General features: G+C 45.5%; 1 protein-coding gene across 2 annotated transcripts in view; it reads right to left on the reverse strand.

Annotated features, from left to right (window-relative positions):
- The window catches only part of LOC106605067 (nuclear factor of activated T-cells, cytoplasmic 1), a 62059-nt gene that overhangs the window by 18428 nt on the left and 19260 nt on the right, over positions 1–24371 (reverse strand). For both annotated transcript variants that reach the window (XM_045718333.1, XM_045718334.1), the window contains exons 5-9: positions 21622–21794; positions 20159–20299; positions 12201–12256; positions 9788–9920; positions 1925–2599 (exon numbers count right to left, since the gene is read on the reverse strand). In XM_045718333.1, the coding sequence (XP_045574289.1) occupies positions 1925–2599; positions 9788–9920; positions 12201–12256; positions 20159–20299; positions 21622–21794 (1178 nt within the window). The remainder of the gene's footprint in view (positions 1–1924; positions 2600–9787; positions 9921–12200; positions 12257–20158; positions 20300–21621; positions 21795–24371) is intronic.

The following is a 24371-nucleotide window of genomic DNA, read 5'->3' on the forward strand; positions in this document are numbered from 1 at the left end:
CCACCACAGATGCTCATTCAAGACATTAGATGAGGCGAGATTGCAGCGGGCCAAGGTTTTACCAGGGACGCCTTGGTAGGCCTCTGCCAATCAATACGCATTCCTGTGAGTCTCTAATGCATCTGTAATCACAGGCCCAATAACATTTGGTCACTTGGTCCAGAGATATGGGCACCGCTAAAGTGACAGTGGATGGGGTGGTGTTGGCGGTGGTGAAGCATGAAGACATGGTTACTACCAAGGGTTCTAACTTTAGCAGAGGGCAAATGCTGAATATTTCCACACTGTACAAATGATGGCGTAAAATGACCCCCTAACGACCTTTTACCTAGCGCAAAATAAAGCTTGGGTTTCACTCTTACTCGATTAATTCTCATACTCTGGCTCCTTTGCCTGTCCATAACTACTGAGAATTTTGAAAAGGAATTAGACATGTACATGACAATGCTAATCGTATTTCCTTTGGATTTAGCGCCAGTGTTCTCTTGTTTCAATCTACAGTAAGGGGAAATACATCAGGAGCTGGCGCGGAGTCAGAAGATAAATGCTAGCTCTGGATGTGTGAAGTGACAAAGACTTGTAGAATGTCCTATTTGAGTGTTGCGCTCATTTTACGGAGTTGATAACAGACAGACGTCCTCACTTCTCGCTGTTTTCTGTTTACGAGGTGAGGACTAATGGGACTCATCAGGCTGGACAGATTTGCTGACAACCACGTTTCAACTCAATTACAGCACTGCTACTAAACCCCTCGGCCCCCAATGCCCATCACGCCTGCGCTCCCTTGGCTCTTGAGCACGCATGCAAACACACACACACACACACACACACACACACACACACACACACACACACACACACACACACACACACTAATGCACACACACAGTGCTATAGGTCTGCTGCGGTTTACAGTTGGAGTGAAACAAAAGGTGCACAGGAAGAGGGATGTTCCTGAGTTGAGTGGGGACTCGCCTTGTTCCCCCTGTTTGGATGCAAGGGGACTTTATCTCTTCTGGCATACCGCCACGTATGCTGCATACCGCACAATCAGAGCATAACAACAATGTGATGAGCAACCCCGACAGGGCCATAACAGGCTGGGAGTGACCAGAAGGAGGGATGATTCTGAGGAGGGGGGGGGGCACATGGAGAGTTAATAGTGGGTTTACACACAAACGCTGCGTTCCCCCATTCCCCTGGCTGTGTCTGGGCTCACATCCAGTGGGGCTCTGGTGACCCCCCCCCCCGGCCTCCCCAGCCTCCCTCGATGACGTCAGCTCCAACACTACACCCTCCGCAGGGAAAACACGGGAAAACAAAGCGCCTCCTGCCTCCTGACATCCCTCGCACCGAGGGGGGAAAAAAGCGTTGCAGCTCAGGAAACCCCTACCCATTGTTTTGCTTCCTTCATTAGTCCTTGTGTCAACAGTCGGGGCCGGCACGCGTGCGCCACTGTTTTTGTTCTCTTGCTCCCTGCCTGACCTCGTTGCTTCTGATGTTTTGACAGATTGTTTCGAAATCCCATCAAGGCCCAATTGACTGTTAAAATGAAGCCGTTACTAACTCAGACAACATACACGGTAGTTGCGAAAACAAAAAGAATATGTGATGTCTAAAATGAACAAATCTGACATAAACCCATGGTTGATAGCGCTGCAATTCGCCAGGAAAGAAGGAGAGGCGGGGGAAAGGGTGTGGGAGGGTGTGGGTGTGTAGATAAGCAAAGGTGTAAAGTTAACGTCATGTGCACTGTAAATGGAACGTTCTAGAGAGAAACGAGAATCGTGTTTTTTATGACCCTTTGTTTTCATAAGGAAAAACAACACCAATGTGATAATGACAATGATGATGTGATGTCACTAGCTAATGGAGAGCTCTGATTGACAGGTCTAGGTAGATAAACCTTGTTCTTGTGACTCACCATCGTCCAGGTACATCTGGTCCAGATCCTGGGGTTCCCGTTTGACGGTGACGGCTAGGGAGCGGGGGCTGGGATCCACCGGCAGCAGGCTGGGAGGGCTGCTCCTGGCCTGAGTCTGGCTCTGTCCCTGGGTGGGGCTGTAATCTGGTGCCAGGGCGAACGGGCTCTCTGCTGCCCCCCCTGGAGTGGAGGGGTGGGACCCTGGGGAGGTGGAGGGGCTGCTGTTGTGGTAGAGCGGGTGGAAGCCATGGGGACTGGGGTTACCAAGGTGATGTGGGCTGTTGCCCTGGGAGTGAAGCATGCCCAGTGGAGCTTGCTCGGGTGAGGAAGGGCAGACCAGCGGTGCTGGGCGCAGCCCTGGCGTCTCTTGGATGGCGGACACCAAGGGGCCATTGTGGGCGTGCGTAGGGCTGGTGGAGAGGCACTTGGGGTAAGCCACGGGGGACAGGTCGTGCAGTGTTGGGCTGGAACTGGGGGAGGAGGCGGGCATGCTGCCAATGCTGCCATGGCGAGGCGGGCAGGGAGAATAAACCCCGACTAGGCATGTGTCAGCGTCCCCCACAGGTATGATAGGAGTGAGCCTGGGTTGGCCATAGTAAGGCTTGGAATGAACAGACAGCCCCTGAGCCCCCAGATGCTCATATTCATCATTCGGTTCTGTCTTTATTATCGGGACTGGAAAAGAGAGAGAGAGAGAGAGAGAGAGAGAGAGAGAGAGCGAGAGAGAGTGAGAGAAAGAGAGAGAAAAAAGACAGATTAGAAACGTGAGGTAGGTCCACGTGGCTGAACGAGCAACTGAGTGTATGAGTAAAGGAGTTGGTGTAGTGAGATGGATTGTGGGTAGGATACCCTCCAAAACCAAACAAACAACCAGCGATTAAAAGAGACACTGTGTCATTGGCTTGGCCTCTCAAACTCCAGCTCAGAACCCCCCCCCAATAAAAATAGATGAGTCATCAAAGCAGAAAGCCACAGCTGGCTCTAATCATGAAACAACGCTATTTTCTTTGGACTCTCCTTCAGCTCTGATACCCTATGAAAGAGTGCTTTAAAGCGTCTGGGCTGCTGCTCCAAAAGCAATTGTTGCTCTCAGGACAAAAAGAGAGAGAGAGAGGGAGAGAGAGAGAGAGAGAGAGAGAGAGAGAGAAAAGGATGATTTGATTGGGGTGGTCCGTGCTCCTTAAGAGAGCATGGTATGCCTGCGGTTTCAGGAGCTCTGACTTCAGCTAATGCAGGAGGAGAGTGCTATGACCCCACTTGCTCATGCCGCCGTCTTCCAACTCACTCAGAGTCCATTTGGGAGATGTTTCCGCCATTTCCTGATTAGTTTGGACTGACAATCATTGTACAGTAGGTTTCCTGGCTGTGTGATCAAGATCAGTTTTCATCTTTCAGAGACTGACCATGACGTGTGCACTATTTATTGAATATGTAAACATATCCTCCAGTTGCGCACACACACACACACACACACACACACACACACACACACACACACACACACACACACACACACACACACACACACACACACACACACACACACACACACACACACACACACACACACACACAAAGAGCCTAAGGAAAAGATGAAAAGACCCAGTTGCTCTAAGAAAACCCTTTATAAACCCCCACATGCACCGATTCTGCCACGAGTACTGTGGCACAACTACTGTAGGCTTGAATTAAGACACCCAGATGAATAACAAAAAGCTTCTGAGTCACAATACATGCACTGTCTGTTGCTATTTCTGCACACAGTGAAATGTGTTAATGGGTGCGGTTAGTGTTTGATGCCAATCATAAGTGTTTTGGCAAAGTCTAAATCACTCTATATGTCTTCTGACACTATTCAGCTTACTAGATGTCTTCTGACACTCTATTCAGCCTACTAAATGTCTTCTGACACTATTCAGCTTACTAGATGTCTTCTGACACTCTATTCAGCCTACTAAATGTCTTCTGACACTATTCAGCTTACTAGATGTCTTCTGACACTCTATTCAGCCTACTAAATGTCTTCTGACACTCTATTCAGCCTACTAAATGTCTTCTGACACTATTCAGCTTACTAGATGTCTTCTGACACTCTATTCAGCCTACTAAATGTCTTCTGACACTCTATTCAGCCTACTAAATGTCTTCTGACATTCTATTCAGCCTACTAAATGTCTTCTGACACTCTATTCAGCCTACAAATAGGCCACCATAAGTGTATTTCTTAAAATAGTTAGTTTTTACTAACAAAGTAAGAATAAGGTAATCCTGATGAAATCATAATAATACTAATAAGCACTTCTACTTCCATTGTCTGAATAAATGATTGTTTTGATTAGATGAAAAACAGCCCTATCGTGATGTTATGATGTTATTATTGTTGGGACAGGACGTAACTGAGAGATTAACTTTCACACCCCCAGTCTCCTTTGGGGAGAGATGAGCTGGTGTGATTACCCAGTGGGAAGCTCATTTACGTCAGTCTTGTCAGAGCCACGGGGCCAGTCCATCTGTCTTAGAGGCTCCCTAGGTAAGGTCTGTATCCTTAAGAAAGTCCCAGGATGACACCTCCATACACTTACTAGGGAATATCATACTAAGCCTTGTAACAGGCTCTCCATAGTCCAGACCTGGGTTTACGCTAGGTCTAGTATTTCTTTTCTGTTCTCTATACTTTAGCTGCATTTAATTGAGCTTGCCTATTGCAATGGAACCAATGGAATAGTCCCAAAAGTGTAAACCCTACATACATAGCAATACATAGAATACTTAGCAATCTTATTTATTCTGTAAAGCTTCATAGTCTCCCACCATCTCCCACTTTCCCTGAGACTCAAACGCTCTGTCACACATTCCCCCTCTCCTACAGTATCTGCAGAACGAGATCCTTTGAGGGATCCTCCCTCGCCTCTCCTCCATCCAGCTCTATTTGTCTCCCCCACTCTAACCGATCATTCCTTAATATGTCTCCCCCCCGTCTCTCTGACCACTCCTTCCAGCTATCTGTGTGTGTCCCCCCCCCCCCTCCAAACACACACCCTCCCCCTTCTCAGTTCCATGAAAGCAGATTCACCCTGTGAGTCCCATCCCCAGCTGGCTTCTATTTCCTCCCAACCTGCGGGTTATGGCCCACATCTTTTTCTCCACGTCTCTGCCTGTCTGTGTCTGTCTGCTCGCATTAAAGTGATCAGGCCCGATCGGAGTATTTATTAGGAACTGGTTTCCTCCCAGGGATGGGGGTGATGGTTCGAGGATGGGTTTGCGGGGTGTTGAGCACAGAGGGCCTAGGCCCAGTAAGTTGTCGTGTGAAGGGAAGAGACAGCCGGGCAAGAGGGTTTTCTGGGATGCACTCTGATTCTCATTACGATTGGCTGCTCTGCTCTCAGAGTGGAACTATGGAGTGGATGATCTACTGTCTCCATAAAAGAGCTGGTTTGATTGCACTGTGGAAAGAGTGTGCACAATGCATTATACCTAGGGTCCTGAGTTTTTCCTGACCATGTGACCTGACTAGGCCCTAGTTTTAGCGACCAGGTGGTGCTTCATGGTGGTAGTCATCAACTCGCAGGTGTCTAATTCACTACGTCCCACTGTGGTCGCAATCTGGCTGACGGCTGGTGTCCTAGTCTACGTGTGTCTGCGTGTGTTTACGTGTGCGTGTCTGTCACGGCCCTAACTTGGAAACAAGGAAACGTCTCAGTCTCCAGTTTGGCTAAGTTCACGGCGTGCGGTTCGTTAAGTTTTCATGTATGTGTCTCTCTTGTTTCTTCTGAACATACCCCTCTCTCTCTCTCTCCTCCCTCCCACGTCTCAGACCACAAACCTACGGCCAGGAATCAGCAGCAGACCCGTTTGGTGTTAATAATAGAACCCGATCTACACGAGGAACCTCCAAACGGCTTGGGAAATGAAAGCCATTCCGAGAACTGACTTTGGTTGGGCTTTCGTCAGCGCCAGCACTTTTGGCGTTTGTTGTTTTATGTGGTTCCGTGAAACTGTTTCTTCTTTAAAGAGAAGAAATGGGCGGCGTGTCACGTCTTTACTCTCCAATGATTGGAAATGAGCTCGGAAAAGGAAAGTAACGCTCACTCACACACACTAGGAGGTAGACAAGGACACTTGTGCCGTATGTTCGTCGCTACATCGGATATGTGGTGATTTATACAAACCAGAACTGCTGCCAACAGCTCATTTTAGAGTCTACAAAAAAGAGTAACTTCAGAGTGACGTATTGCTTAGATTCTTGGATCTTTCTCCTCTGAAATTGTAACTCATGACAATGCACTTTCCGGACAAGCTTATTCAGCTTTAGTCATCAAATTCATTGGACTAACGTGACATTGTAAAGCAAATTGAGGACAAGGAAGAGCATTTTGAGAAACACAAAGACAAATGTAAAAAAAATTGTTTCATAAGACAATCTACATTCTATTCTTTGGCATCAATATGCAACGGCATTATTGCCACGCTAATTGCCAATTTGAAAAACTCCCTGTATGAAATTCGGGAAGAATATTACCGATAACATCTGGAAAAAGTAACGGTTCAAATCCGCTACTCCTTTCTTGCTTGTGTAGGACAAAACAGGCCTACGACAGGCTTGTCATTCATGCTTATCTTCACCTGTCAAACCTGGCAAAGACTCAATCGTTTCCAATCCTCCAGACTGCATCTGATACTAATATCCGTACTTGCTCTGAGGCGTGACTAAAATAAAAGGGGAGATACGAATCAGATGATGTTTCCACGACAGAAACAATGCCTCTCCCGTGAGATATGACTGAGCTATTTAGAGGACGGAGAGGAAACGATTCGAATACATATTATCTCTTGTTTCCTTACTTGGGCATTTAGCTGCTCCGTACAGGTTTGAGGTTCTACAGTGAAAGCTTTGGGCTGTCAACAAGTTCAATAAACCTTTTCACACACTTGTCTGATACCGTTTTGACATGAATGAGCAGAGAAAACATCACGTGACTACAGTGGGAAAATGCACGTTGTTTTCAATAGCCATCGGAGGACCGCAGATCGTTTGTTTCGTCCTTTCACTTTTACAAACTATTTTAAGTGCCGGTTTCTAGATGACTACAGAGACGAGCACACACCCGAGCGTGAATGAGAAGTTATTTTTAGAAAGCATAATTGACGACCACAACTGTGATTAAAGTGGGCCAGAGCACCGGAAGCCCCACTCAGATGGGTGAAGGAGGAAGTGATGAGAACGACACACACCACCACCACCCCCCTTACCTGGCCACAGTGTTCAAACACTCTCACACAGTGAAAGCCTCAAAAGCAAACAACCAGGTTTTCCTCTCCTTTGCTATTTATATATCACTGTTATAATTATCCTCATTGTGACTTAGAGATCTCTTTGCTTTGATGACATCCTGCATCTTATCTTGGACAGATATAATTAGGGCTTCTCTTTGACCTCAGCACAGTTGAAATGGCTCTGTTTGCTGAAGTCATATACAGTAGCGGCCAGTTTCACCCAGACACGTGCCCATGGGCAGACAGACATGGATTCAAACTAGATGAGTGGTAAACTCAGAGACTTTCAGGGACTACGGATGGAAATGAGCTCTGTAGCAAAATGCACCACTATTGCTACTCAGTATTGTCTGAGTTGTTTATTATTGCTTGTTGACTATTGTGTTGAATAAATTATATTGAAGTGTTAAGGCCCGAGGAGGTGTGGTATACAGCCAATATACCACGGCTAAGTTTATAATACCTTATTGCTATTAGAAACGTGTTACCAGTGTAATTAAAACTGTAAAAATGACTTTTTTTGTAATACCTGTGGTAGTTACATTTACATTACATTTAAGTCATTTAGCAGACGCTCTTATCCAGAGCGACTTACAAATTGGTGCATTCACCTTATGATATCCAGTGGAACAACCACTTTACAATAGTGCATCTAAGTCTTTTAAGGGGGGGGGTTAGAAGGATTACTTTATCCTATCCTAGGTATTCCTTAAAGAGGTGGGGTTTCAGGTGTCTCCGGAAGGTGGTGATTGACTCCGCTGTCCTGGCGTCGTGAGGGAGCTTGTTCCACCATTGGGGTGCCAGAGCAGCGAACAGTTTTGACTGGGCTGAGCGGGAACTGTACTTCCTCAGCGGTAGGGAGGCGAGCAGGCCAGTTCACAGCTTTCAGCCAATCAGCATTCAGGGCTCAACCTACCCAGTTTATAATAGATGAATAAATATCAAAATAAGAAATAAGAAGATCTGGTGAACCACAGCAAGTGCCTTTGACTGTGACTCTAGTGGTACATTATGTTCCGTCGTAAAGACACTGCCCCTGCTTGTGTGGTCCTCACTGTAATTTAGTTTACTTGGCACCGTAATAGAGAGCACACCCCATTCATCTGTTAACTGGATCATGTTGACTCTCTGTGAAACTGACTTGAAGATGCAATTGGTCAAAGCGTGATAAGTCTTCTCCTTGTACAGCTTATCTCCTTGTCTGTCTCCCTGGTTCGTATGGGGCTGCCAAATATGGCCAGAGTTTGTCTGTCCTCCCACCAACGCTCGCTCTCTCTGCTAAGGTCAGTTACCCCAAAATGTCCTGTCTCTCCCTCTCTCCCTCTTTCCCTCCCCCTCTCTCTCCCTTCCCCCTCTCTCGCTGTACTCCCCCCTCCTCACCTCTCCCTTTCTCAATCTCTTTCTCACTCACTCTCTCGTTCACTCTCTTGCTCCCATCAACCATCTCCAAATAGGGCCCTCTGTTCGTTGTCAAGGTGGTGATGCGGTCTCTCTCTCAGAGTCCCGTCCAAAAGCCTGAATCATTGCTTCTTATCTCTTCTGGGCTACAATAGCGGCCGGTGATCATTGAATTGTTTAGGGAGTCTAAGAATCACATTTTGTCAGTTTAAAGGTGAAGGCTGCCTTAAAGCACTATTGGACCTGATTCTTAATTTAACATGGGATATAAAGAGAGAGAGACATTTGAAATGTCTTTATTCTTTTGGAACTTCTGTGAGTGTAATGTTTACAGTTAATTTTTATTGTTTATTTCACTTTTGTTTATTAACTACTTCACTTCCTTTGGCAATGTTAACTTATGTTTCCCATGCCAATAACGCCCTTACATTGAATTGACAGAGAGAGAAAGAGAGCGAGAGAGAGAGAGAGAGAGAGAGAGAGAGAGAGAGAGAGAGAGAGAGAGAGAGAGATGCAGCAAGCAGTGAATAATTAACAATGTTGTTTCTAGCAGCATCAATGGATTTCAATCAATATCAATGTGTCTATGCATGAAACTTGGATTTGGCCAATTTACTCTGAGCCCAGAATGAGAGGTATTTAGTTGGTGATGTAAGACTGTGAAATGACTCCTAATCCCAATAACGTCTTCACATTCCAATGTGTCAAGCCAACTATAAATGTGGAGACCAGGGAGCTCGTGAGCGTGTAGTGCAGAACGTGAGTTGTGTGTGATGGATGTTCCCATGAGTTGTGTGTGAGGTCGACGGTCCAGGGATTGACTTCTGAAATTTAACGTCAACATTGCCCAGAGGCTCTGTCAGTCAACCCTTCACACCTCATCACTGGAGAACGCAAGCTCGCAACCAAATAAACACAAGTCACATCTTCTGCTTCACTTCTGCCCTCGCTCAACAGAGCCAGTGATGCAGCGGTGTAAGGCACTACCGAAGCTACAACAGATTGCGTGTGTTTTTGTGGAGCGAAATTGATTCAGGAGGAAACGCTGAACGGTACAATTGGGTAACATTGCAGGTATAATGCATGAGCATGTACGACCCCTTTATAATTTATCAAGCAACACTAGTAGGAAACATAAACCCCCAAACCACGTGTAAGTGAGGGGGTAAACCTGAAGGTTTGTGGGTTTACCATTTGGTGAGAGATAGGTGAAGCTCTGGTACTGGCTCCTCTTTCTCTTGCCATTGCAGACGTAGAAGTTGACCTGCACTGGGCTGGATATTCTCTGGTTCCTGTAGGGAGGGATCTCCACAACCAGCGCTGTCTACAACACACAGAAACAGCACAGAATGGATACACGTACAGTACAAACCCTCCAGCTGTCAAAAAACATGCATTACCTAAACATTATGAAATCAGACTAATTTGGCATGGTGAAGATTTTAGTTTGAACTTCCATCACTAGCTTAGGCCTACGACCCCTTTCAATGCTCTTCTAAGACACAAACAGAACTCCTACTGTACGTAAGTGTCAGCTCATGAATTAGCAGGTATGCTTGTTTTGCTTTCAGGGAACCCTGGAAGAGTGTTCTGAACAAGCTTTCTGAGCTGTCTTCGGCCCAATCTGGATGGGCTCAGCAGGAACCCCAGTGTGTGTACCACGCCCCTGTTTGTGTCTGTCTGAAGCCCTGAGGGCCTGGGGTTTGAACCCTATCCCTGGACTACTACAGGGGAGAGATGTGGGCCTTTGGCATTGTTTTCACAGCCCCTGACCAGTGTGTCGCTCCAGGCCCAGGGTGAGACCTAATCCTGGATGTGAACTTTGGAAGCTGCAGAGCAGGGATAGAGGTGCATGACAAAGGCACCGTTGGGACATGACTGAGTGTCTGCCTGCCTAGAGCCTGTCTGTCTCTCTCTCTCTCTCTCTCTCTCTCTCTCTCTCTCTGGGGGCCAGCTCAGGCCATATGGGGTGGTGGAGCAGAACAGGAAGCCATTCCCTGTTGCTCAGCATATTTTGTGGGGTCTGTCTACGTGTCTGTGTGTCTGTTTATAGGCCAGGTCTGCCCCGGACTGACGGGGTCAAAGACAGCGCAGACACAGGTGTCGATGACCTAACACCACCCCCCCCATCCTCCCACCCAGTGAGCAGAGCGATCCAAACAGGAATAATGAAAACATATGGCAGGCGGAGCATGGGTGACCTAACGGTGGCCGGTGGCAGCAGGGGAGAAAAGGCCAGCAACACTGTGGCTTGTTTGTCGGTACGCCAAATAAGCACACTGTACTATTTGTCTTTCACCTACCTAACCCAACCCCTCTCTGTAATTTTCCAACATGTGGGACTAGCCTTAACATCAGCCAGCCCTTAAGGCCAATTAAACATTGAAGCATCAGAGGGGAGGAGGCCGTATTCAACACCCCTGATGCAACAAAGCCAGTCACCTGAACGTGAAAACACATGACATCAAAAACATCATCACCATTGAAATGCCGCCGTATTTCAACACATGTTCCACGGGCGATGGTTTATTCTAGACCCCTGCAATTGTCAATGACAGCAGTTAGTTTACAGGGAGACAGAGGGATGGTGAGACCCGGCGGATGAAAGAGAAGAGAAAGGGAGGGGGCATGGATGATTCGAAACGCATTGTCATCCCACACCCTAATGTGCACCCGAAGACACAGACGCACACAGGCAAACACACACTCGCACAGACCTTACGAGTCTCTCCTCACCATAAGTACTTCTTAATTAACTCCAGAAGCACATGTAGCTTTTCTGTGGACACGTACAACATTTACCATCCCCTCTGACGAATCCCCTTTGCCTTGTTTTTATGAACAGAACGTAGGCCTAAATGTGTGACTGGGCATCAGTAGAAAGGTGCACTGGTTTATTTTCTCACTTCTCTTGTGAAAACAGCAGGTAAAAAGGGAAGGAGATAATCCACTCTTGGCCAGGCCTCAAGCGGAAGGCCGAGCTCAGACAAAGTGTTTAAGCGCTCCTCCTCCCTGAACCAGAAGTTGAACAGTGAACGAAATGTCTGGCTACGCTGGCTGAGGTGTTTGGTAGGGCAACTGGGCTTGCGTCAGTATTCATTAGGCAACAAACTGAAGAAAATGCACTGAAACTGGGAGGGACTACCTAAACTTGTCCATTGAGAAACATCCTTTTTCGTTTTCCATTACAAAATGGTTTGCGATGGTGTGCCCTAATGAACATGACCTACAGTAGCAGCGAGAAGGTGGTGGTGTGTGTGTTTATGGAGGGGTGCTTGTTGATGATGAAGCAAGATACTCTAGGCGCAATCACTCTGTTTACTGTGAGAGAGAAAAATGGGTGAAAATTCCATTCAGGATTGCATGGACTAATCAACACGACTAATCTCTCTCCTTGGTAATGTCTTAGCAAAGGTTACATCAGCAAAGTGAGTAAGGGGAAGTGAGGGAGGTGAGGGAAGGAAATACAGGGGGAGAGAGGGGGGAGAAAAAGAGAGAGAGAGCCAGAGAGAGCGAGAGAGAGAGAGAGAGAGAGAGAGAGAGAGAGAGAGGACTACAACTAATACAGTACTGTGTTTTACTGAAAACACTGAGGAATACTTACAGACTTGAAGGAGTCCTTGTCAACTTTGGCTTCTGTCTCCCATAGGTGGTGTCCATCTATAAAAAAAAGGACAACAGAAAATATGAAACACTACATAATCACACGCAATATAATTGCTTAAACTAAACTTACGAACGGGAAGCATAGAAATAGCGCACATAGAACAGATCTACTGCTTCTTAGACTTTCTTTCCTATCATGCAATAAAAGCCCAGGGATCTGCAGCAGCTGCCGGGATTCTGTAGCTGTAGCAGTTCTCTCACATTCTTTGGGTCTCTCCGGGATTTCATGCCACACCTTCGCGAACAGACGCTCTTGTGCTCTGTTTATACAATCAGGCCCAAACCACAGCACATTTTCTTACAGCCTATGACTCTGTAAGTGGCTGTCAGAAATAGAAATGACAATATCCATCCTTTGTGTGTCTGTGTCACTGCCAGTGTCTGTGTGTATGGCACTGCCATGCTGGCTGGCAATGTAGTTTTGTCTGTGGCACTACCATGCAGTGTTGGCTGGCAATAGAGTTGTGCCAGTGTGTGTCTGTGGCACTGTCCTGATGTCTATGGCACTGGCTGACTATATCATTCTGTTGGTGGTCCTAATTTTACAAGGACTGTGAGATATGTGTGAAGTAACAAACACGAAATATGTTATGGCCATTGGGCAGCTGTACTAGTATAACTAAAGAGCCAAGTAATAAGATGTGGTCTCTACACCAAATTGTTCTCCCCAAAGTGTTCTTTTTTTCACAACGCAAAAAGAGAAGAAAAGATCCCCATCATGCTAGGTCTGCTATCACTCGTGAAGAAGGGTGGGAGCTGGGGTTGGGAGAGAGCTTCGGAGGATGGAAGTCACCATGTATCTATTTCCAAAAAGGCAATATTAAAAGTGAGGAAAAGAGAAGAACAGACATTGAAAAAGATCACAGACAGATGTCTTTATTTTGAGTTCAGGCAGAAGTGAGTAAATAGACAACTGTGATATTTCAGTAGGGTGACGAGTACGCCTATACGACCGTGTAACGCTATGTGCAGGTGATCATAATGTGCCATGGAACTGATATGCTCGTCAGGCTGTGAGATGGGAAGAGAGAGAGAGAAAGAGAGAGAGATGACAGGGAATGCTCATTCCTCATATTACATCTGGGGAACCAAGAGGGAATCTCGCCCACCCCGGCACTGGGACTCCCTCCAAGAGGGGAAACCTTAGACGTCAACCCTCCACAAGTAAACATGTTTTTCAGGCTTCTCTCTCTTTCTCTCTCTCTCTCTCTCTCTCTCTCTCTTATTTTCTTTCCCCATCTGTCTTCTTCTCCCTCTCTTTCCTACTCTTACTCGTCTCAATCCCGTTGACATTCTCTTTCGAATTCACCTCACTTTCACCCTCTGTCTGTTTGTCATCTACAGAAGCAGCAATTAAACAGACCCTCCTACTCTTTAAAAAAAGATGAAACAAGATGAAACAAAAAGAGTAAAAGCAGTCATTTCCCCCTCTTCTCTCTCCTTCACCTTCGCTGAATCGGGAGACAGCCACATATGTGGCATGCAAACCTTTTCAAGTCAGCGTGCCGGAGGACTGAACCGCAAAACGTTACGTTCTCTCTATCTCCCCCTCCCTCTCTCTCCCTCTCTCCTGCCCTCTCTCTCTCTCTCTCTCTCTCTCTCTCTCTCTCTCTCTGTGCAACATCTGCAAAACGCTTCTGTTCCGTCAACGGGACCGCCCCTCCCTACTTCGCAGAGCCCCCAACCACACACAACCCCTCCCTCCATCTCCATCTCTACCTCGGCCTCCTAAACTCTCCCTCTATCAGACTGCTCACAGCTCAGGGCAGTGGTAGTAGGAGGCATAGCAACTCCCTATACGGGTCAATAACAATTGCACTCAACACATTTACATCGAAAGATTTACACACACACACACACACACACACACACACACACACACACACACACACACACACACACACACACACACACACACACACACACACACACACACACACACACACATTGTCTCAAGTAAAGTCCTTTGGGGAAAGATCAGCCAGCTGCCTTTTACTGTGTCTAAACTGGTGGGAAGAGTCCAAAAGACTCACATTGCACAGTAACACACACCAAAGGACCTACTGATGAATGAAGCATCATCAGGACACAGTTTAAACAGCCTAACCACAACTCAGTCAACTCCCAGGACTAAGTATTTCAAAGCAACAATACAGTCCCTATGTTAATTCTATGATTCATATAATACAGTGTATGCTGCCACATGACTACAATAACAATAACCTCCCACGTGTTTTCTTTCTCTACAGTAATTGCTTGGAGATTTGGTTAATGACAGGAGACACAATGTGGAACGCCAGACAGGATGGTGGGACCACTCTGGTATTTATTGAAGAACTCTTCTTATCAGGTCTCTCTTACACTTGTCCCTGCACTGACCTGTGGTTGGTTTACATCCAAATACAGAGAGAGAGACAGAGAGAGAGAGAGCGAGAGAGAGACAACTCTCACCCTACTAAAACATAGGGAAAGGTGCATACCAACAACAGAACAACTTCCACTGGCCTAAGAATGTTCACTTTGGTGGTTTTGGGAATGGAAAATATGATTCACCCCGACTTAATTGCAGAGGCACTCGTGAAACAAGCCATCCTTATTTTTCGACTTTCGTCCTTCCCAGAGATCATTTTGGGGGTGTCTTTTATCTCTCTCTATCCCTCTTTCCTGTTTATATAATACAGTCAGTTATCACATTTGTCAAAATTCTGCTGCCACCTGTCTGGCAAAAACTGTCAGGCAAAATCGCAGGCCAGACCAGGGGTTGGCTTCTGCTTCTCTAGGACACCTGGTACAGTACCTGCCAGTCCTTATACCGGTGAAACCTGACAAATCTGTCAACAGAGGTGGTAGGGTGGGAAAGTTAGAAGTGGGATCCAGGGTAGAGGTGCTGGGCTAGGGGTAGACCTGACTTCTCTTTCCCTGCTGTGGAGCTATATCTGTGCTGTATGCTCCAGACCTCCAGGCACAGCTCCAATCACACCAGATGTAAAAGCTATCCTGCTCACAAGGGAATTCCCTCCCTCCCCTCTGAGTCAGAGTGTAGGCTTTCCCCAGCACACCCTCCCTCCTCTCCTCCTTCCCCAACTCCCTCCATGCATGGAAATCAGGGCAAGCCAGAACACACACTCGATGAGGTGCACCAGGTATGCCTTTCTGCTCCCGTGCCAAAACGAGAGGGTTGAGCAAAGACAAAACTCACACACATGCATGCACATTCGCACACACGCATGCACACACACAAACACACACACACACGCACAAACACGCAACCCCCCCTCCCCCTACACACACACCGCCGTAATAAAAAATAACAGAGACATCATAGCTAATCCAACTGATCAGCAACACAAAACGAAATGGAAAGTCTCTGAGATATGGAAAGGAAAAATAATCACTCCGAACGCCTATAAAACAGTACTTACTGGTACAGAGCGTGAGACTCTCAAACACAGCAAAACAATTCTCCGTTAAACACATCAACTATGATCACTCTCAACCCACATGGGGCATGCAAAGGGTAGCATCATACTTATGAATCAACTGATAACTTCAAAAGTTCTCTCAACAAAACTTGGGTGAAATATCACAGATCGGTCTCAGAGCTTGGAGTGCAAAGATAATAGCCATCTTCAAAACGTTGTTGGAACTCATTCACTAAGCAGAGAGTCAGCAGGGAGAATCAACAGTGAGAGTCAACAATGTGAAACACACCCAAGGAACGGATGCAGGACATCCACTAGTGGACAATATCCGCCTCTCCTGCCCCTGGCTTTCCTGAACAGCACTTTGTCTCACCCTGCCTGTGCACCCTCCCCTCTTCTCCTCCTCCCTCCCTCCCTCCTCCCCCTCTGTTCTCGTCTGTTCCTCTTCGCCTTTCTTCAGGGAATCCTTCGCAGATGAGTCACTGAAAACACTTCCTACTGAACACACAAACAGGCCCGTAGGCTAGCTACCCTACCCCTCAGCGGCAGCACACACACAGACATGTACACACACACATGCACACACACACAAACATGCATATGCTGTTTGCATCAGTCATCCTGCGGGTCCTTGATACAGAGCAATGGGGACGGCCTTAGTATTTGAAAAGTAGAAGTAATTATTTTTCTGGGCGCATTAAACTCTCCCGCAGTGCCACCATCCATGAGCTTTGCTCTTTTGTTACCGAGAGGGAGTCTCAGCGGGATCGAGAAACAAGCAAAACAACACACGAGAGAGGAAGAGAGAGGGAGAGAGAGGGAGAGAGAGAGGAACAGAAAGATAGTCCATTATGAGCCTCTTAAATGGATACTGGTCGACTACAAATCTTAACCACTGTTATTGTAACAATAAATCAATCACTTTTTGTTGGAAAATGGACAATTCATTATCTAGTTGAAATCAAGCTTCTATACGTTTATTGCCAAATCAAACTATATCTCGGTACAGATAATGAAGTTTTAGTTTGAACAACAGATGCGGTAAAAAGGTCAATGGCACGCAGGATTCTGTGATATATCCGATTTGGATATATTTGGCTGTTTTCGCTGCATAACATTTCACAGTGGTCCCGTTTCAGGTTTAGAAGAAGTGACTGCTAACTCAAGTTCATATGAGCTGGTAGCATAGCTAGTGTACAGAAATCGGTGGTTGTAGCCGTGTTTAACTGTAACGCACTTGATTGGGGACGATGACATGAACATATATTGGGGTTGACATCCATCCAAGTATTTTACTACGATTTTAACCTTAACATATTGTGAAATACACCAATAAACGTAGATTTGATTTGATTTACAATACACATATGACTCATTTTGCTGGGGGGCAATATGTAGATTCGGGATCTTTCTCCCATGGCATCTTTCCCAACCCCACGTGTTACCATGGCAATTCCATTGTTTTGGTCGAGTTCCATTGACCTCTTTACCCCATCTATTGAACATCCTACCAATAAAGACTGTAGAGCACCAGGTAGAACTCTATAACCAAAGAAAATGGCAAAATATCAAATATGGGCATTGAAGTACAGCATGAAGGAGGTGCCCTCTCTGTGCAGCAATGGAATACAGTACCATTCCATAGTTTGGTATAGAAAGCTCAAGTTAGGTCAAGTTAAGTCCTGTCTATTGCTCTTTTGTAGCTCTTAAAGAATAGCTCTTTGGAATTTTCCGGGAGGTGTTTATTGGCACACATTCTAGAAAATGAGCAGCTCTCCTCACCTTTAATCACTGCAGCAGTAATGGATGTCACCACTGGAACACAAGCAGTGATGGCTATAGTGTGTGGTTGTGTCTGTGCGCATGTGTGTAATTAGTGTAATGCTATGAATTTTACTCATGAACTTTTTCCAGTGTAATATAAAACCTGATTTACGGCATACAACTTTAATATGAATATATTTCATTGGATAGCTTTTCAATATCTTTCCTCTTTAGTCTTCCCGACCTAAATCAACAATAAGAGATTTTCCAAACTCAAAAACGTTTCTCAAACTGCAATATTATGTGATCAAAATGCCAAGATTTCATTCTATATAAAACATTTAAATAGAGCATAAGAACATTTCTACAGATGTATCAACTCCTGTGAAGTGACTATTATACAAAGGTTTGTGTTTGTGTTTGTGTTTGTGTGTGTGTGTGTGTGTGTGTGTGTGTGTGTGTGTGTGTGTGTGTGTGTGTGTGTGTGTGTGTGTGTGTGTGTGTGTGTGTGTGTGTGTGTGTGTGTGTGTGTGTGTGTGTGTGCGTGTCGTACTGTGATAATGAGCTTTGAGCTGGGAGACCCTTGGAAGTACTGGGTCCTTTATTGCTTACATAAGAGCAGACAAAGCAGACAAGACACTGAGACAGGGTCAGGGAGAAGGAGGGGGCATGAAAAGAAATCCTTCACTTTGTGCACCTTCTCAGAAGTCTCACTCCCTGGACGCCACTGAGAAGGAAAACAAGCCACTGAAATTGTCGATAGCAGGCAGCCGTGTGGGGATCCCTGGAGCACAGAACTCCAAACCACATTGGCTAATTGCTTTAACGGGCTGACGAGTAGAGAGAAAGATAGTGAGGACAGGGCTGGGAGAGAGCAAGAGAGAACGAGAGAGCAGAAGGAGTAGGAGGGGAAAAAGGCATGGGGGATGAAAAGTGAAGGGGGTAAAAGGGGTTCTAGACTAGACAGGGCTTCCCTCTCTTCCCTCTCTTCAGGGATCCCCCTTCATGTGGAGTTAGTCCCAGCACATTAACAAGTCAATCTCTCCTCCTCCCCTCACCCCGGTGGGCTCTAAGGGGCTGAGGGGTGAGCCAGCCATCAGGGCGAGAGAGACACAATGACACAGCTGTGGAAGGGTAAGGGGTTGATAAAGGGGTTTCGGGGAGTGGGAGGGGATGGGGGAGAGGTTACTCTTGGCAGCAGGGGTGTTTTCATGACAGGGAGACTCCAAGGCCAATAATACCAGGCGTGGGGAAATCCTCTCCAAGAAACAGGAGCAAATACCTCGCTGAGAGCTGATCAAGCAGCTGCAGAGTGCCATCTTCACCCAATAGAAAACAGACACCCTCTCAGGACATAATGACGCGTCAGGGCTGATGCTTCAAGTCTGGTACCAGCCTACTGAGTTCTCCTGGAGTTGGAATGTACCTGTAGTCATCTTTCTGAATAGCCCCTCCTCTATAGCTTGTCTAGCAACTCCAAATCATTCCTACGAGGGTAAATGAAGATATTATGAAAAACTTCTAAAATATAACTTTCTCTTCTTACAGAACAAACGTCTTGAAACACGAGCAGCAAGTATCAGTTAACAAATGCCAAGAAACACCACAGACAGTATATCTATATAAACCTATAATGAAGAAAGGTAGGATTTTCCTCTTTCCTTGGAAAATGTCTACCACTATCCACTACCTCCTCATGATCATCATCATCAACATCATCACATGTGTTTACACAGGCCATACTTGGCCAGTACAGTTGCCTTTGATTCACTGGACCCAATCAAGGAAATGACTGTTTGTAAACTTGATCACCAGTGTCTTCACATAGTCATCTCTCCTCTCCCTCCCACACAAAGAGGAAATGAATGGGAAAAATATGAAATGTAAATAATAAGTAATAACAAATCACACCGCAGGAAGGGGGAGACGGTGTGTGTGTGCATGTGTATGTGGCAGCATGAGAGAGAGATAATGAGTGTGAGATAGAGAGCAAGAGAGGGAGAAAGAGAGAGAGAGTGTGTGAGAGAGAGAGAGAGAGAGAGAGAGAGAGAGAGAGAGCGAGATAGAGAGAGAGAGAGAGAGAATACAGGAGAAATGGTGGGACAGAGGTACAGATGCCATGTCTTCATTTGATCATCCTGTTGTTGCAGGAAATGCCCTTACAAAAAATGTATCAACCCCTACTAAAATGTAAATTAATTATAATCCTGTTGCTGCAGGATTATTTTCCTGTTGTAGCAAACTGTCTCAAATTAAGATCCTACATCTGTACGAAGGTAACTTGAAAGACTTGAAAGAGAGAGAGAGAGAGAGAGAGAGAGAGAGAGAGAGAGAGAGAGAGAGAGAGAGAGAGAGAGAGAAGCAAAACAAAGAAAGAGAGGTTGCACATGCCCCGCTTGTGATTCATTCCTTAACTTGTGGCGAGCGTCACTATACAGGCAATGGAAACTTCTACAAATGTAAATACGGTTTGGTTAAAAATATAGTTCCTTAATGCACACCACATGTGGCTCTCTGGCAGACCCTGCTCTATTTTGACGGGAGGAGACCGAGGGAACGCAATGAAGGGAGAGAGAGAGAGAGAGGCAGACAGAGGGATAAATTAAAAGTGAGATATTAAGGAAAAGTGTGAGAGAAAGACAGATATATAGAGAACGATACAGAGCGATAGTGATAGAGTGTGCAGCTGCTCTGTTGCGTCCTAACTTACCTTGGGCCTTCTCCACGAACACCACCTTAGAGTCTGGCAGAAAGTTGTGTCCACTCAGGAGGATCTTCTTTCCCCCCGTGGCGGGGTAGCTGTCCAGGCTCTGCTTCTCTATCAGGGGCAGCTCCTGGGCCGAGCGCTGGGCTGGAGGAGGGACAGACAGAGAAACAGACAGGCAGACAGACAGACAGACAGACACGAGGAGAGAGTGTTAATTCATATCCAACTTGGCACAATAGCTGGACAAAAAAAGAAAAACAGTGAGCGGATATACACTTTATACTACCTATACAACAGCACGCTATACTGCTAAAGCTTTCCTTACCCACTCCCCATCCGCCCCCGGTCCTCCAGATCCCCTACCTCCCCAACTCTGCCATGTCACAGCAGGAGTTGGTTAGCAACAGTCTTATCCGTTTTCAAATGGCTTTTAAACACCACTGGCAATTTTCAGATTTTCAGACAACAGATGTTTTTTTTTTAAAACATCAAATATATAAAAATGGATGAAAACAATTTTATCTGGTGACCCAATCAGCTTTTTTACTTTCTAGATTCATTATTTTTCATATTCACTCAGGGAGGAACAACCCAAATAACGAGCCATACTTTGGTCATGCTTTATCCACCACCTGTCTCTGCTTTTATCAATGTACCTCGGGGTTCTTGGTTATCAAGACTATGTTCACAGCCAGACACACAATGCTCCGTCATTACATCACTGTGAAATGTACTTGATTCATTAATCTGTAATAATGATCCATCAGACCATTGTAAAAAAATGTAGTAACCAATCAAAAATGTGTCATCATCAACCTTGGACTATAAACTACAAGACTGGCACATTCCTACCATCTACCACACATAGTCTATCTCCTCAGGATGGACATGACCACACACGCATGCGCGCACGCACACACACACACACACACACACACATGCACGCGCACACACAAACGCACAGACACACTCAACTGATTGACATAGTTAGTGGTTTCCATACACTCTTCCAACCCCGCCAGATCTAGGGCTGGGAAATGACCCTTCATAAACCTGGGATAATAGGATAGCCTCACCACAATAAGTTAGGCATAAAGTCATAAAATGCACTGAGGGGTAAATAACATATGTGCCTGACCTCACAGTTATCAATTAAAGTACAATGCATTCAATGACTTGGCAAATAGCTTTCATCATATAAAGATTTGAATTGGGTCCAAAAGGCCACCTCATACTGATTTCCATGCTAAGAGTGTTATTGGGTTTGTGTGTGTGCACCTGTGGATATGTGTGTTCATAAGGAACAGTCATTGTGTGTGTGTGTGTGTGTGTGTGTGTGTGTGTGTGTGTGTGTGTGTGTGTATGTGGCTGTGTTTGTGTGTGGGGGTGTATGTGTGTGTGTACATGCGATGGTGAGTCCATGTGTGTGTATATGTGTGTGTGCGCACATATGCGTGTATACTCACAGCACTCGATAGGGTTGGAGGAGGCCTGTAGGGAGATGGTCCTGCCATTGGGCTGGTTGATGTGCACACGGAACACCATCCTCACGCGCGTGTTTTTGCGCCCGATGTCCGTCTCGCCCTTGCGCAGCTCGATGTCGGAGTTCCGCAGCTTCAGAATCCCTGCACAGTCAATGCTGTCACACAGGGGAGAGGATCCATTTTAGCATCAGCATACTGGTACTGAGCAATATACTGTCTGTAGGAGCACTATGCTACAGCTTGTCTCAAGAATCCTGAGTTATTATAGGCCATGATCATGAGACTATATCGAGACATACATTACAGATGGAATATACTGTATCATACTGTATCATCATATAACATAAACATAACAAGTACAGCATGTTATTATTAGGACATCATCATTAGACCACAGAGACTATCTGTGATGCAGATGTACAATATGTTCACTGTCACGAACAAGTCCTGGAGCTCTATTTGATCAAAGAGACTAGGGCCAGATCCACAAAGCCTCTCCCAAGGTAAGAGTGCATATAATATGATTAATTATGATCTAAAAGGCAAAACTGACCCTAGATCAGCACTCCTACTCTGAGACGTCTCGTCTAAAGTTCCGGGTCACAGATATCGGAAGTCCCGCAGAACACTACTGAGTCGCTCCCCATCCGTAGCTAGGTTCTTCTTAGAACAACGTTACATTTTTTGATGTGACTTTTAATGTTCCTGGTGCCCCAGAATACAGCTCTCTGGAGCAATCTTCAGGGCCGTGTTCATTAGGGCAAGTAACAGAACACGCTTTAAAACGATTTGCAACTGTTTCACTCAGTTTATCGTCTATTTGGTACCTGATGAACACGGCCCAGGCCATTGGTTTCTCCACTGTCTCCTCCAGAGGAAAACCCCATTGGCTACCGCTTGCGTTCTCACAGCCACTTTAGAACCCTCTGCCTTTCCTAAAAAAAAACATGCTCCCTCTACACTGTTCATACTTTTAACATTTCAAACATTTACGGTTTCAACCTTACTAACCAATGTCACATTTAGCTGCAGATGTATTTCTTTTCTATGCTGTCTTTATTTATTTTATTTAATTGAATATATTTTTTTGGCGGGAGGATTTTCCTTAGAGGAAAAAGGCATCACTTTCCAGACTGGCCTTTCAAGAAATTAAACTAAAACCAAAACGTTGCTGGTAAAAAGTCAGAAAATACATATGGGATATGGCTTGGCATTTCAATTATTTTACATTGTAGCTTTTTGGGTGGAATTCCTGCAACATGTCAAGTTTTACACAAATCCATTTTTCCCCCTTCATTTTGGTCTATCTGAATGAGATTCTATTTTTTTAAGAAAAAATTTCGACAAGTTTCTTTAGTGGCTCATGCATGACGTAAGTGTTCAGTCATGCAGTTATGGTTTTAAAACAAAAACATCAGAGGTAGTGTGCCATGATCTACTTGACTGTCAAATGACTGTTGGAATGAACATTAGTGTCTCTCTTCATGAACTATGGTGTGGAGCAGCCAGTCACGGCTTGTAGCAGTGATATGGTGAAGTCAGCTCAAAGTAAAGATCTGTAGGCGACAGCATGGCGACTGTTGGTCATAATAACACTGCAAGATGGATCCTACATTTGTGGTGGAACAGTGTCAACGAAGCATTAAGTCACTGACTTAATTTAGGTGCGATGGGGAAGAAACCAACAGAAATAGGGCCTATTGGTGGAAAGGGAAAGGGAAAGGGGGGATACCTAGTCAGTTGTACAGGAAAGGTGGCAGGAAAGGGTTACCGAACAAAAAAACTTGAGTTGCATGTTGATGGTTTATTTTACATTTGAACTCACACATTTTGACTAGTTGAGTGGAATATTTTTTTTTTTTCGACAACAACTCTACTTGTTCAGTGAATGTTACATGATTCGAAATCATAGTATAGAAGTAGCCCAGCATTTTCTAGATTCTCAGAGACAACATACTGTGTAATAAAGCAGAAGCTACTGGCTACTATCCATTTCAATGGGTGGATACTAAACAACAGATACCATTTTATCAGCAACAATAGGGAAGAAAGAGATAGATTGATATGGGTCTGGAGTCTGACATCGGTTGTCTACAGTACCGTCTATGTAACGTCCCACACAGTGAGTGAGCGAGAGAGAGCTGGCGTGAGAGCAAAGGGCTAGCCGGAGTGTTATCAGGCTGACTGTTAACAGCTCAATGGAAAGACTCCGTCAGCGGCCGACCCTCCTTAGACAGACCCTGGCCTTCCAGCCAGTCGGTAGAGAGAGAAAACATGGGCTGTGTTCATTAGACACCAAAGAGATAAAAACAGACTGAAACAGGGAAGGACTACCTGGACCAAGAAATGCTCATTTACTTTTTCCGCTGCGATACACTTTAAAACGTTTTCAGTAATGTGACCTAATGGACACTAACCTGGCCTACACTGTTCTACCCCGACCCTGAGGCTCCGTTCTACTATATCCTTTCACTGCTTTCTCTCCTCTAGTTTATACGGTGATGACAAAAGGGAAAACCTGACGTCATCTGAATAGTTTTCTCGAATATAAGATTTATCCATGGTGCCCTGTAAAGTGTAATGGCTGAAGTTACGCAAAGTATCACCTGTCTGGATTTGATACATTATAAAAGGTCAGCATTTACATTTTAGTCATTTAGCAGACGCTCTTATCCAGAGCGACTTACAGTAGTGAATGCATACATTTCATTTTCATTTCATACATTTTTTTT

Source organism: Salmo salar, chromosome ssa05 (assembly GCF_905237065.1).
Source record: "Salmo salar chromosome ssa05, Ssal_v3.1, whole genome shotgun sequence".
NCBI lineage: Eukaryota > Metazoa > Chordata > Actinopteri > Salmoniformes > Salmonidae > Salmo > Salmo salar.